This window comes from Vulpes lagopus, chromosome 12 (assembly GCF_018345385.1).
Source record: "Vulpes lagopus strain Blue_001 chromosome 12, ASM1834538v1, whole genome shotgun sequence".
NCBI classification, from domain to species: Eukaryota; Metazoa; Chordata; class Mammalia; order Carnivora; family Canidae; genus Vulpes; species Vulpes lagopus.
In genome coordinates, this window is record NC_054835.1 from 34,905,185 (window position 1) to 34,918,312 (window position 13,128).

The following is a 13,128-nucleotide window of genomic DNA, read 5'->3' on the forward strand; positions in this document are numbered from 1 at the left end:
AGAGCCTCCCTGAGACTGCCAGACTGCGGGTCCCGGAAGGACTTTGGGTCAGGGGTGGGGAGGCACTGACACGGTGACAACCCTGTCGATTGGCCAGTGGGCGGTGCCGGAGAGATGCCCCTCCTAACACTGAGGCTGATGGGGCTGGGGCAGGATCTGTGCCCAAGGCGCACACACCTGCTCCCACCCCACCAACTCCGCCGGGCAGGTGAGTCATGGAGCTGTGGAAGGTGACTTAGCAGGATGCCCTCCGTGAATAAATCCTTGATGAGGTCTCGGTCGTCTCTGGACCACAGTCTTCTCATCTGTGAAATGGGACTGCTTACATGTGCAGACGCCTGGGGAGTCTACCTCTCTGCCCATGAGTTACCTGGGGACTAGCAGAAACAGCACATGAGGAGCTCGGGGGGCCTGTGTGCCTGAGGACAGGGGGTGTGGGGGGCGCCTAGCATCAAAGAGATGGTGCCTTCCCGTGGTCCTCTCAAATTGCTGTCTTCCTGAGGTTCTGTGGCTCCCTGATCTTGTGCCTGTTGCTGCAGTGTCACTCTGTGCCTCTACTTTTGTTTCTGAAAAACAGGGATAATCCTAGTTCACAGGCTTACTCTGGGGAGTACCTAGCAAAGGTATGTAAAGCATCAAGCATGTTGCCTGGCACACTAGTCGGCCCCTGGCATGGGTTAATTTCCTCCACTCTGGCCCTGGTCAGGGCGAGGGACCAGCAGGTGAGGCCCCAGAAAGATCTCCACGTTAGCACACTGCTAGGGCTGAGTCTTCACATTCTCCATCTGGAAAATGGGATTTGGGCTCAGTGGTCTTCTCTTGGTTGGCCCAGCTTGGCCACGTTGTATCCCCTCCATCCTTCTATCTCTCATTCCCCCAACAGAAGCCAATTCACCTTATTGGGGCTGAGAAGGAATCCCCACCCATGCCCTCCCCACCCTCCACCCTCCACCTCTGCCCCATCTCTCTCCTGGCCTCACCTCCCCAACCCTGTGGTCAAGCTTGGTGCTGTCTTCTGGGTCTGCCGGGTTCACCCTGGTGATCCCTTCTCTGGCACTTGTTCTCCAGAGGTGTTTCCCTCCTTGGCTGCTTAGCAGCAGGCGTGGGTGGCCAGCAATATAATACAGAAGTAGCCAGCCAGCGCCTGTCCTTCTGGGCTGGCAGGAAGTGACCAGAAGGAAGTCTATGCCATGAGCTATGGGAACAGAGATCTGAGCTGCACTGGAAAGAGCAGGGTGGACAAGGCTCCCCCCACCCCAGGCAGAGGGATGGGGGGGGCAGCTTCCCCTCCACCAGGCAAGCCCTCTCAGCCCTTTGTCTGCCCCCCTCCCCTCCACTGACCCAGTTGCCCTTCGCCCCGCCCCCATCTCTGAGCCCAAGACTTTCCAGAGCTTTCACATCTTGTCACAGAGTGTCTTGGATTATATTTAGTTGTGAAGAGTCTGTCTTCCCTGCCAGTCTGAGGTCCCCAAGGGCAGGGATTGACGGAGTCACCTCCAAACCCCCTCCCTGCCTCGGGCAGTAACTTTTGTATGCTGTGTGACCTCAACAAGGCCCTTGAGGTCTCTGGTACTTGGTTTCTTGAACAACTTGGACAGAATGCCATCTAAGGTCTCTCCCAGCCCTGGTGATCCAGGCTTCTGTGGTGAGCAATTGGGGTTCCTCCTTCAACTCTTCCTCTAGTTTGGGGCCAGGACCTTCAGTTTCCATCTTCAGCGTTGGGGTTGAAGCGCCGTCCCGTCTTGCCATGGGAGAGCTGTCTCCGAGCTCATGGCATTGGGTGGGAGCCTCCAAGATCACGGGAGGGGACCTTTGCCGTCCTCAACCTCTCTCGTCTCTCTTGAGGTATTATTCACTGGGTCCTGCCATTTCTGGCCTCTCTTGGAATGGGATCTGTTTCACATGGCCCTTGAATAATAGCCATAAAACTCCTAGGATGTGATAGTTTTGGCTTCACCAGAGCAAGAAAACATAGGCCCTGAGATGTCTTATCCTGGCAGAGGTGGGATGAGCTCCCTGTCTCCCCAGTGCGGGGCTGTCTCCATGTGGCTGCTCGGGCAGGATGCATTTCTGGTGTCTTTAGCTGTTGCACTTGTGCCCCTCAGCCCACCTTCAGGGTGCTGGGCACAGTCTCCTCCCTACACCTCAGCTCTCTTTCTGCACCTGGCAAACTCTACCCATCCCTGGAGATTGTGTTCAAGTCCCACAGCCTCCCCAAAGCCTCCTGTGAACCTCCCTCACCCCTGGGCTAGGGGCCCTTTTCCACACCATCTCCCTCCTACCCTCATTATACTCGCTGATCCTCTTGCTCACCTCTCCCAGGGGACTGTGCATACCTTCAGAATAGAGACCAAACACACTTATTTATTGCCATATCCTCAGCACCCGGGACAGTGCCTGGCAAAGCTGAGCCTCAGGAAATGTTTGTTGACTGACTAACCAAGCATCTCATGTCCTTAGAAGAAGTTATAAGTGGTGAGGCTACTGTGGTCTCAGCTAGAGTCCCAGCAATGGGCACCGTCCACTCTGCTTTGGACTTTCCAAAACCAAGATGTTTCCATCCGGAAGCTTCTGAGAGGAGGAATAGAGATCTGTGGGTTGGGCTGCAGCAGAAACAGGGGCTGCACCTCCCCCAGCTTTGCTACCCCAGCCCCATCCTCCTCTTCAACTGACTGCAGCTCCAGAAGGGATGGACAGAGTGTGTGTGTGCTGCGCCTCCCCCACTGGTGCGCATCCCAGGGGAACCCAGCAGAGATTTTCTGGCAGGGAGATGGAAAGATAATTGCAAGGTACAGCTCTGAGCAGGAATGACAGCAGAGAAGAAGAAAGCAAAGCAAGGTGGGGACAGGGAGACCGAGGGACAGGAAATGTTGTGAAGGTTGTGGGGGGAAGGGAGCCAGGTGGGAACTAGAGCAGGGAGGGGCGTGGAATAGAAAAGGTTATTCTAGTTCTCTCCTTCACTCACTGCCCTAGTCTTTTGAGCCCGTTGTGGTTCCTTGAAGGCCCGGAGCACCCCCAAACCAGATCCGGCTCCCGGATCTCCAGCCTCCCCCTTCTCTCCTCCCAGGTGGTGGGGCAGACCTTGTTTTGTCCGATCCTGCCTGGTGGGGCCCCACACAGACGCCCCTCATGGGCTCAGCAACCCGCACTTGATCTGATTTGGCATGCGTGTGAGCGCTGGCTGCTGTGCCCAGTTCAGGAGTTTTCAAAGCAGGAATTAATTAGCTCCGTGGGCCACAGTCAGCAGCTCCCGCACCTGGACCGGGGCTCAGTCAGAGTTCCGAAGTTCTTAGCAGATTTCCCTCCTGGGTGTTTGCTGGAGCTGCCACCACCTTGACCTGCCTTGCTCTGTCCTCAGAGTGGAGGGCCGGCCCACAACTCAACTGGCTCTTGGCAGCCACTGTCGCAGGTTAGTCCTGGGTCCCCTGGCCCCAGGCAGGGGTCACTGGGCACTGTGGGCTCAGCACTCCCATAGCTGGGATTCCCTATGCACAGACGAGTCCTTCATTGGGCTGGGAGCATGTTTCCTCCTTTGGGGGGCTATGCAGAGCCCCCGTCTGTAGAAGGTGTATGTCAGTGTGGTGTCCTCTCCCTAGTCAGGTCCCTCTACAGAAGAGGCACATAGTGGCCCCAGGGGAAGATACCTTGTGCTGCCACCTGGTGTCTGAGGTCCTCACTGCACCACCGTGGCCAGCCCTCCAGGTCTGATTGCTCAGCTGACCCAGGAAGGGGAGAGGAGGCCGTGGGGCACTAGGTTATGATGGGTGGGGACTAAGGGTGACGATGGAGGAAAAAGCTGTTTGGAAAGTGGGAGAGGCCTGGGAGGGGCACGGGGAGAAGACAAGAAGGACAAAGGGATGGGAGGTGGGGAAGGGGAGCCAGCGCTCTGTGGTTCAAGGGCAGCATAAGGCCAGAGAAAAGGTGCCTGGGAAACTGGGTGATCACAGAGCCAGCCGTGGCTAGCCCTTGGAGGAGCGCACCTGGAGCTGAGGGAACGCCTTCTCTTGTGGTTAAACCTCTCTCCTCGCGCAAGGTGTGGGCTCCTTTAAGCTTCCGAGTATGCCAAGCTGGGAGCCCATTTCTATGAACACAGTCACAAATGTGACTGCCTTGGAAAATGCCTCCCGGGCAAGTTGTTTCGTGACAAGGATTCTTTGCACCACGTCGTCGTCCCACTCCCTCTACAATGAGAAGAGGCTGGGTTATGTGAAGCCAGTGGGCTAGAGGTTGGCCAGACCTAGGATGAAATCCCAACTCTGTGGTTTCCCCTGTGTGATCTTGGGCAGGTTACTAAACATCTCTGAACCCATTGCCTCATGAAAAAATGGAAGCAATGGTATCCTCCTGGTTAGGGTGTCGTGAGGAGTAAGTGAGAGATTGCAGAGGAGCTTCAGATTTGTTTTTAGCACCAGCTCAGCTCTACTCTTCCTAGTCCCCACCCCCCACCCCCAGGCAGACCTTTTCCTGGAGTCTTGGGGTGGAGGAAGCAGAAGCAGACAAGCCCAAGGTGGGGGCCTGCAGCTGTTGACACAATTTCCTCTGAACCCCCAAGGAGAAGGCTGAGAGCAGAAGTGCCAGGATGCATGTTCTTACCTCCAAAGGCCCCCACACACCTGAAGCTCCTGGCCAGTTCCAACCCTGTCCCTGGAGGCCTTAATCCAAGACCTACTTTGCCACCACCAGCCCCTCCCCCTCCCAGCCTCCTTCAGGCTCCTCCACTCCCTCATGTACCCTAGAGCAGACACAGCCATCCAGACAAATGTCATGAGGTTTGCATCATCATTATTACTACTGTTAATAAGATTCAGCAGTGTTGTTTTTCCACTTTTATTTTTTTGAGATTTATTTATTCACTTGAGAGAGACAGACTGCATATAAGTGGGGGGAGGGGCAGAGGGAGAGAGAGAATCGGAAGCAGAGTCCCCGCTGAGCACAGACCAGACCTGGTGCTCCATCCCACCACCCTGAGATCAGGACCTGAGCAGAAACCAAGAGTCAGATGCTTCATCAACTGAGCCACGCAGGTGCCCCTATTTCCACTTTCTTTTAAGATTATTTATTTATTTATTATTTTTAAATATTTTATTTATTTATTCATGAGACAGAGAGAGAGAGAGGCAGAAACACAGGCAGAGGGAGAAGCAGGCTCCATGCAGGGAGCCCGACATGGGACTCGATCCCGGGTCTCCAGGACCACACCCTGGGCTGAAGGCAGGCATTAAACTGGCAGATGCCCAACCACTGAGCCACCCAGGCGTCCCCCCTATTTCCACTTTTAATAAGACACAACCTTTACCATTGGTAAAGATTTTACATTGTTGGGGGAGATTGCTGGGAGAGAGGCCAAGATTCTGCTACATGAAATATCCATGTTGACTCTGGGGGTTCCTGGAGGCAGGGATAGGGGAGAAGCCTGAGATGTAGAAGCCAAGCTCTCTGGCTTCATCTTGACCCAGAATCCTCCAACCATTAGAAGAACAAAAGACCCCAGAGCCCTCTCCCCAACTCTCACACCCTCATTAGAGAATGGACAGCTACAGAATTCTACAAAAATATAAAAGCTTAATCTGCAGACCCAGGTGGACAAAACTCTAGGAATTTTGTACAGCTATGCTTTAAAAAAAAATAAAGGTAGCTCCTACAAGCACCCCCCTCTCTCTACCCAAAGAGGCCAGAGGAAAAAAAGTTCCACTCTACACTCCAAGAGGATAAAACCAGGTGTTTGCTTCAAGGAGTAGTATCATTTCTGTCCAGAAGAGCAATCAGAAATACTTTCATCAGCTTAGGAAACAAGATGGGACAAAGCCTCCAGGTCCGTGTGCCCCTGCAGCCTGGCATCCCCCCATCCCAAACTCATCCCAAGTTCAGAGGGGGGCAGAGTAGGGGCCTGCCAGCCCCCTGGAGCAGCCTTTGAGGTTTCAAGGGCCCTGGGAATGAGGAGGTAAGGATGTTCAAGGGAGTGGGGTTGGGGTGGATGTTTGAGGTGGCTGGCAGGGGAACAGGCTGGCTGAGCCTGTGGTTGAGGCCTGTGGCACTGCCTCTTGGCACCAGGGTTTCAGACAAGAATATTGACAAGGTAGCACCAGAAAGGAGGTTCTGGGCCACACCAGTAGCCCATCCTCCCCTCTCCCTCCTCCCCTCCTCCTCCTCCCCCCACCCCATCCCTCCTGTGCCAGCCTTCACCCCCTTCCTCCTCCCGCTGGCTCCCACTGAGCAGGCAGCAGCAGACCATGTAAACACCTAGATGGAGCTCATTCATCACCCCCCAGGGGGCCAACTCCACACTCTGCAGCCTGGTCGCTGGGCCAGACCGACTCCACCGGGAGGTCACCTTTGGCCTGGCGGCCCCCTGGATCTCAGGAGGGAGCAGCCCTCTCCATGTGCGGCCCCCTGGATCTCAGGAGGGAGCAGCCCTCTCTGTGTGCACAGCTTAATCCCATTGCCAGCTTGATGGAGCAGTACCCACAGTGCCAGTCAGCAGGACCCCTGAGGAGGGAGGCTAAAGCCCAGACTTCCCAGGTCGGGGCACCGAGGAAGGAAAGTCCAGAAGCGCCGGCCCTTCCCCCACCAACCCACAGATCCCCTTGGCAGCAGCTGAGGCCGCCTCCCCCAGTCTCAGTCGGCCCCATTAACCAAAACAGCTTCATTATGCCAATTTCCAGCTTTCAATGTGCGGCTGATAGCTGTCAGCAGAAATAAGAGTTAATCTGGAATTACATTCACAGAGCTGCCTGGCTAAGAGGAAGCGATAAAGCTTTGGTAGAAGCAGTGAACCCTGCTTGCCTAGCCTTCCAGCCAGCAGAGGGGCTTCCCTCCTCCCTGGCCCCGGGGGACGTGAGGCTGCAAGGGTGCAGCCCTCCCGGGAGAGGGTTAGGTTCTTGTCTCTCTCCCGGCCAACAGACGGACGGATGGACAGACACCACACACACACTCAAGCACACTGAGGCAGCTCTGACCCCACTCCTTGCCCTCTGCCCACTCCCCAGCTCCAGGGGTCTTTTCTCCAGCGCCACCTGGAAAAGCCTAACTCTGTCCCTTTTGCTTTTACTCTGGACCGTGATTAACTTTTTATTTTGGAAAATTACTTTATTATAGATATAGATATAGATATGTATGTATGTATATATATATATATATAAAAAGGTTCCATTTCATTTGTAAAATCTTATTTTTCTCTTTTTCTCTCTCTCTCTTTTTTTTTTCCTACAGAAAATGATGGCGAGGTTAAAGGAGAAAATAAGTTACATTACAGTTTCCGAAGTGGTTCTCGCTCTCCGCTGAAGATGGGCCACCCGGGCAGGGCTGTAATGCACTCTCGGTCCCAGCTTGTGCTTTGCAAGAAGAGGGAATATAACTAGACTGGTTATTTTGGGTTAAAATAGCCAAGAGACAGACGCCTTCGCCTCAAAAATATTCTGAGACACATACAAGTAGAAGGAAACAAGTCTCTTCAGTCACAAAATGCCGTACATCCCGCATATACTAGATTCAATTAATTTAATAAAATAGAATATACATAGAGATTCTGCACAAACGTATTGCTTTCTCCCAGTAGCTCCTGGTGTTGGGAACCTCAGCTGCACTGGGCCTCTCTCTGCCTGGAGCCAGGTGGCCAGGGCTGCTGCTTTTAACGCTCTGGAAAGTCGGCTCGCTGGTTCCCAGCCCCACTGAGGCGGGGAGGGGCGCCTCCTTGGAGTCCATATGCAACGTTTTTCAGGAACATAGCCCAGGAGGAGGAGCTAGGATTTGGCACCCAGTGGAGAAAGGGGAGTGGGGCAGGATTCAGGGGTCCAGGTCTGCTGGGTCAGAGGCTAAACCAGAGAGACTCAGCACGTCTTTCTTTGGGGGGGGCGAGGCAGCCATGCTGTCAGGGGGGCCGGAGGCCGAGGGATCCTTGGAGTCGCTGGACGGAGCCCTCCGCCGGAGGCAGACGCCGGGGCTGGGTGGGGGCCGAGGGCCCTGACTCTCTGGGGGGTCTATGGAGATACTAGGTGGGCTGAGTTTTTTCTTGGGCCGGCTTCCAGGTCCCCCAAGAGGCTGGCCGCCAAGGCTAGAGGGGTCGGGGCCCAGGCTGGGTTGGGAGCCGCTGTCCAGGCAGCTGACCGCAATGGAGTGCCTCCTCTGTTCGTCCAGCCAGGACGCAGGCCTGCGCCGGCAGCTCTGGGCCTCCACGCTGTAACACTTCTTCAGGTCCCGTGGGGACGGGGGCTCCTCCTGGCTGCCCACGGTCAGGAGGTCTCCTGAAATCCAGCTCAGCTCCGTGTCCAGCTCTAAGCTGCTTCTGGTCTCTGGTGGGTCTTTGCTCCAGGTGGTTTCTGAGCCTGGGCAGGGGGCTGGCGGGGGCATGTGCTTCGAGATCTTGCTCTGGCGGTGGGGATGCTGCTGCATCTGGGTGCCCAAGTGGCCCCAGAAGGAGGAGGCCCGGGCCAGAGGTGGGGAGGGCCCACTCACCTCGGACAGCAGGTCTTCCCGGCTGCCCAGGCCCTGAACGTCCAGAGAATCAGTCCTTATTGCTGCCTATGGGAGGTGGGAGGAGGGCTCAGCCCAGGGGCTTCTACTCTCCCATGGACTGTCATCCTCCCCTCCCCCCACTCCATCCTGGTCAAACCAGATAACCCCCCCCTCCCCCTACAGGCCCACCCTAAGCAGGAATGTCAGTATTTGCTCTTGCTGGGAGACAGGGGCTACATGTGTGCAGCCTGGCTTCTGCTGCCCACCATGCCTGCTGTCCTGTCCTTCCCCGACGCCTGCAGGAATCACTCTCTGAAGCTCCCAGCCCCTGGGACACAAGAAAGCACTGGCCTGGCTTGGCTCCCATGCTGTGCATAGGCTGTTTCTTTGGCCTAGAAGACCCTTCTCAAATGACAAATACCCCTCAAATTTACAGGCTCAGATCTCTCTGACACAGCGCCTGACCATCTCTACCTGAAAACTAACCCCTTCCTCCTCTTTGCTCCCTGATGCACCATGACACAGGAGCATCCCAGCAGCTGTGGCCTGTTGTTGCAATGGTCTGCTGGCATTTACATCTCCAGTTAGATTGTGAGTTCCAGAGGGCAGGGGCTGCGCCCCCAGTGCCCAGCACAGGGAAGCTGCTCTGTGAATCTTTGTAAAATGGATGGGGACTGGGCCTGGGTCAAGTGTGCAGCATCGAGCAGATTCTCATGTGGCCATGATCACACATAAGGGCACACAGGGCACAGGCTGCGGCCTTGTCACAGTAGGGGCAGACCAGTCTCACCTACCTGCCTGAGCCTCAGCTCTGTGCCCCTGGAAGGTGGGCCCCAGGTTTGGCCAAAGGCAGAGGTACCTAAAATGTGCCGTGTGTCCCTTAGCTAAGTCTAGAATCCCAGAGAATAATTGGGAGTCGCCTCTGGGCCAGGGAAAGGGAATTCAGAGATGTGGGTTCTCCTGCCAAGTGGACCTGTGTCTCTGGCCTGGTCTCCAGGCCTCCTCAGTGAAAGAAAGAAGGGGAATATAAACACTCAAAGGGCACAGACCACTTCTGCTGTGCCCGGTACTGTGTCCCAAGGACCTAGAACTGTCTCTGGCACATGGTCAGTGCACAATGAACGTCTGCTGAAAGAATGGAAGTGGCAACCCTGGCCATCACCAACAGCCGAGGGTTCCCAGCAGAGAGGCCAGCCCCGGGCCCAGGCCCACCTGTCCACACCTGCTCACCTGGCGCCTGAGTGGCCTCTGAGCCAAGGGGGAGCGGCCTGGTGGGGGCAGTTTGGGAATGGTGCCCCAGGTGGGAGCGCTGTGGGGCTGGAGCAGGTGGGGTGTGTCTTTGGGAAGCTGCAGGATGTAGCTGGTGTCTGCTGGCTGCGAGTGGACAGATAAGACAGAGCCTGCGAGCAGAGTAGGGAGGAGGAGAGAGGAGAGCAGGAAGGTCAGTGGTCTGGCTCTCACCTAAGTCCCTTCCCTCCTTGCTCCTTCACCCACTAGGGCCTCCACCCTCACCCCAGACCTCTCACCCTGGATTGAAAGCCACTCTTCACAGGTTGGGGGCCCCCTGGAGGGCAGAGACCTCTCTTGCTGCCTCAGTGGCCCCCCTGCCCAGGTCAGGACGGGGCGTAGGCAAGGATAGGGTCTCCCTGTGTGAGCCAAGCTGGCCTGCTTGAGCCCTGCTACCTGACTGAGCTTTGGGGAGCCCCCAGCTTCTGCATCCTAGGGACCCCTCGGCAGTGCCTCCGTCCCGGAACATGTAGCTGTCATTGGGCAGGGAGTGTGTCCGGCTGACCCCAGACTTCCTCACAGTCAGCAGGTCCAGTCCCAGTGCAAGGGACATCTCCTCGGGGTGGGGCTCCATCTGCAAAAGGAGCAGGGGCGGGAGGTGGGGGAAAGAGGGGGGCATCCGGATTGTCTAACTGAGGCAGAGCTGGAAAACAGAAACCAGAAGCTTCCCCACCCGGGCTCTGGTCCCATCCCCTCCCCACCGCAGGGCAGTAATGGGATGAGTTAGTTGATAGGGGAAGAGAGGGCAGAGCACACGGATGAGCCCTCTAGCACAGCAGGGAAGCAGGTGGGAGGAGTCCCTGCCCCAGAAAGCTATCCAGTACCGCATAACTTCAGAGCCTCCAGGTGGGGAGAGTGGAGGAGTGAGAAGGTGTTCAAAAAAGGGAGAGCAGCCCCCAGGCCCGGCCCAGCAAGTGGTTCAAGAGATGGTTCCCAGGGCCCCATTAAGAGGCTCTGAAGCATCACAGTGGAGGGCAGAGGATGAAAAGCTAAAAGCGCTCCCCTATCCCTGTGCTGGGGCTGGGGGGTGGGGTGAAGAGTGAGGAGGACCCACCCGGTGAGCAGGGCCTGCCTCACCACCCAATGTTTTAAGACAGCCCCAGGACCCAGCATTGCACATGACCTGGGTTAATGTGGGTTGGATGACAGGTGACCAGTGGGGAATGTCAGCTGGCTTACCTGCCTGGCTTCCCCCACCTTTTAATATCTCAATGACTCCGGCAGGTAGCAAATGGGAGGTGGGGCGCAAGGCCTAAGTACTGTGGACTCAGGACCTCCCTTACTGGACAGATTGGGGTTGAGAGTGAGTTTTTTTGAGTTTGTTTCAAAGGAAAGGAGTAATCAGGCTTTGACCTCAGCTGGAGGGAGCCAAGGTTTGTTCCCCAAAGACTTCTCCATCTCCCTGTGACCCCCTTCCTCTTTGGGGTCCCTTGTACCCTCCATTCCTAGTTCTCAGAGAGGCTGGAGGGTTCTTGTTCCCATGCAGGCCCAGCCAGTTAAGCAGCCCCAGATTGGGCCTGTTGGAAGAGTCTACATCTTTTGCTTCCTCTCTGAGCCCAGGCTCCATTTCTGCCAGCCACCCCAAGACCCTGAGGGACCTCCCAGTCTGTGGTCAAGCCCCTACCTCAGCTGAACCCTGCTATGAGGAAGGGGACCCTGTCTCTTAAGTCCTAAGAGGAGGGGGAAGGCAGGGAGGAGGGGGCTGCTCGCAGTCTGTAGGGGAAGGGGAGCTGGGCAAGGGAGGAGAAGCTGTCCCAAACACAAAGAACCACCCACCTCCCGCGACATGGGGACACACAGGGACAGTCACAGAGGAGACAGGGACAGCGCCACCCCCCACCCCCCAGGCAGAAGGGCACGGTGGTAGCAGCAGAGATGTGGCTTTCACCCACTCCATAGAGGGGAATGGCTCATGTTGCAGGGAGGTGGGAAGGAGGGGGGCGGGGAGGGGAAGGGCTGGCTGGCACAGGCTCCAAATACAGAGACTGACTCTGCATCAGGTCAGCTGCCTGATGCCACCTCTGTTTTGGGCTGTGTTACTCCTGGATGTCTGGATTCACTCTTTCTTAACTGTGCCCCTGGGCTCTCGAGGCCCCAATTTAATATTATCTAATTTCTTTGCCCACAGTGGGGAACTGGGAAAGACCTAGCGAAGCCTTGGGCACCAAGCGCCTGCTGGGTGATGCCTCTGGGTGGGGCCTGGTGGCCAAGAGAGAGGAGTGGGGGGGATCTGGAGCCCTGCAGCCAGCCCAGCCCCTGGGGAGGCTGGGGGAGCAGTGAGGGGCCATGTGTAAGTACATTGCTGTCCAGGGCACTAGGTAAGAGTGTGTGAGTGTCATCAGGCAAAGAGTCATCCGTCAGAGCTAGAGAGTGGGACGGTTCAGACACAATCTCTGACGTCAGAGACAGAGCCTCCATCTCAGCTAGAGGGATCTAGACAGGGAGAGAGATGATCAGGCGTAAGAAACCAGGACACATGCACACGCGCACACACGCGTGCGCACACACAGAGCCCCCCTTCCCCCTTTTCACGAAGCACGATGGGGGGGAAGGCCTCTCTCCTCTCTCCCCACCCTTCTCCCAAGTAAGCTGCCGGCACCTCCCCCACCCCACTTCCAGCCCCCCCTCTGATCAGAGAGGCTGCAGCAGGCACCAGGGAGCCAGAGCAAACACCGACAAAGCAGGAGAAGCAGAAACTTATTCTAAAGATACCCCAGGAACCTTACCGGCCCCCTCCCACACTACCACCACCCAGGGAGGAAGCGGGGAGCAGGGACGGCTTTCGATTCTCATAAAGATGATACCAGGAAAAAAAAAACAAAAACAAAAACCAAAAAAAAAAAAAAAAAAAAGAACGAAGAAAGGCCAGCAAAGCGCCTCTCCGCTCTCGCCACAGACAGAGCAGCGTGGGGGGGCGCTGGGGACAAAGCCGCCAATCTGATGACTCTTTTCTGCCTATTCTCTCTGCTTCCAAAAGCCTGGCAGGACTTGGCCTGCCCCCAGATTCTGGCTTCGCCCCTCCTGGGCCCTCCTCCGCCTGCCGGCAGCTTGCCCGCCCTCTAGCTTGGGTTCTGGGGGATGCTCTCCTCCTGCCGCCATTCTGAGTTGAGCGCACCCGGGTGGGCCGCCTCCCAACTGGCTGGCTCTGCAGGGATCTGCAGGGAGACTTCAGTGTCTCCAGCACCCTGAGGGAGGGGAGGGCCCTCCATCTCAGGTGAGCCACCTGCCTGATCACGCCATCGCCATCGTGTCCCCTTCTCTCCCTGCACCTTTCCCCAGGAGTCTCCTTCAGGATGGGAGGCCTTGAGAAGGGATGTGCTCTCTCACTGATCATTCTAGGTCACTGCCAGATTGCAGTCCTGATGGCCTATCTGAGGCTGAATAATCCCT

General features: G+C 56.4%; 1 protein-coding gene and 1 long non-coding RNA gene across 24 annotated transcripts in view; one reads left to right on the forward strand and one right to left on the reverse strand.

Moving 5' to 3' along the window:
- The first annotated feature begins 44 nt into the window (after window positions 1-44).
- Window positions 45-7,523, forward strand: LOC121472795. Its single transcript, XR_005983003.1, has 2 exons — window positions 45-208; window positions 7,210-7,523. It is a non-coding gene; the product is annotated as an uncharacterized LOC121472795 (long non-coding RNA).
- CACNA1G (calcium voltage-gated channel subunit alpha1 G) overlaps window positions 7,516-13,128 on the reverse strand; it is a 62,784-nt gene continuing 57,171 nt past the window's right edge. For 17 of the 23 annotated variants that reach the window (XM_041724217.1, XM_041724215.1, XM_041724216.1 and 14 more), the window contains 3 exons: window positions 10,135-10,312; window positions 9,682-9,851; window positions 7,516-8,517 (listed from right to left, as the gene is read on the reverse strand). In XM_041724217.1, the coding sequence (XP_041580151.1) occupies window positions 7,783-8,517; window positions 9,682-9,851; window positions 10,135-10,312 (1,083 nt within the window). In that variant the 3' untranslated portion in view covers window positions 7,516-7,782. Of the gene's footprint in view, window positions 8,518-9,681; window positions 9,852-10,134; window positions 10,313-12,036; window positions 12,172-13,128 lie in introns of all 23 variants that reach the window. The other 6 variants (XM_041724203.1, XM_041724197.1, XM_041724194.1 and 3 more) reach the window with 1 other exon arrangement.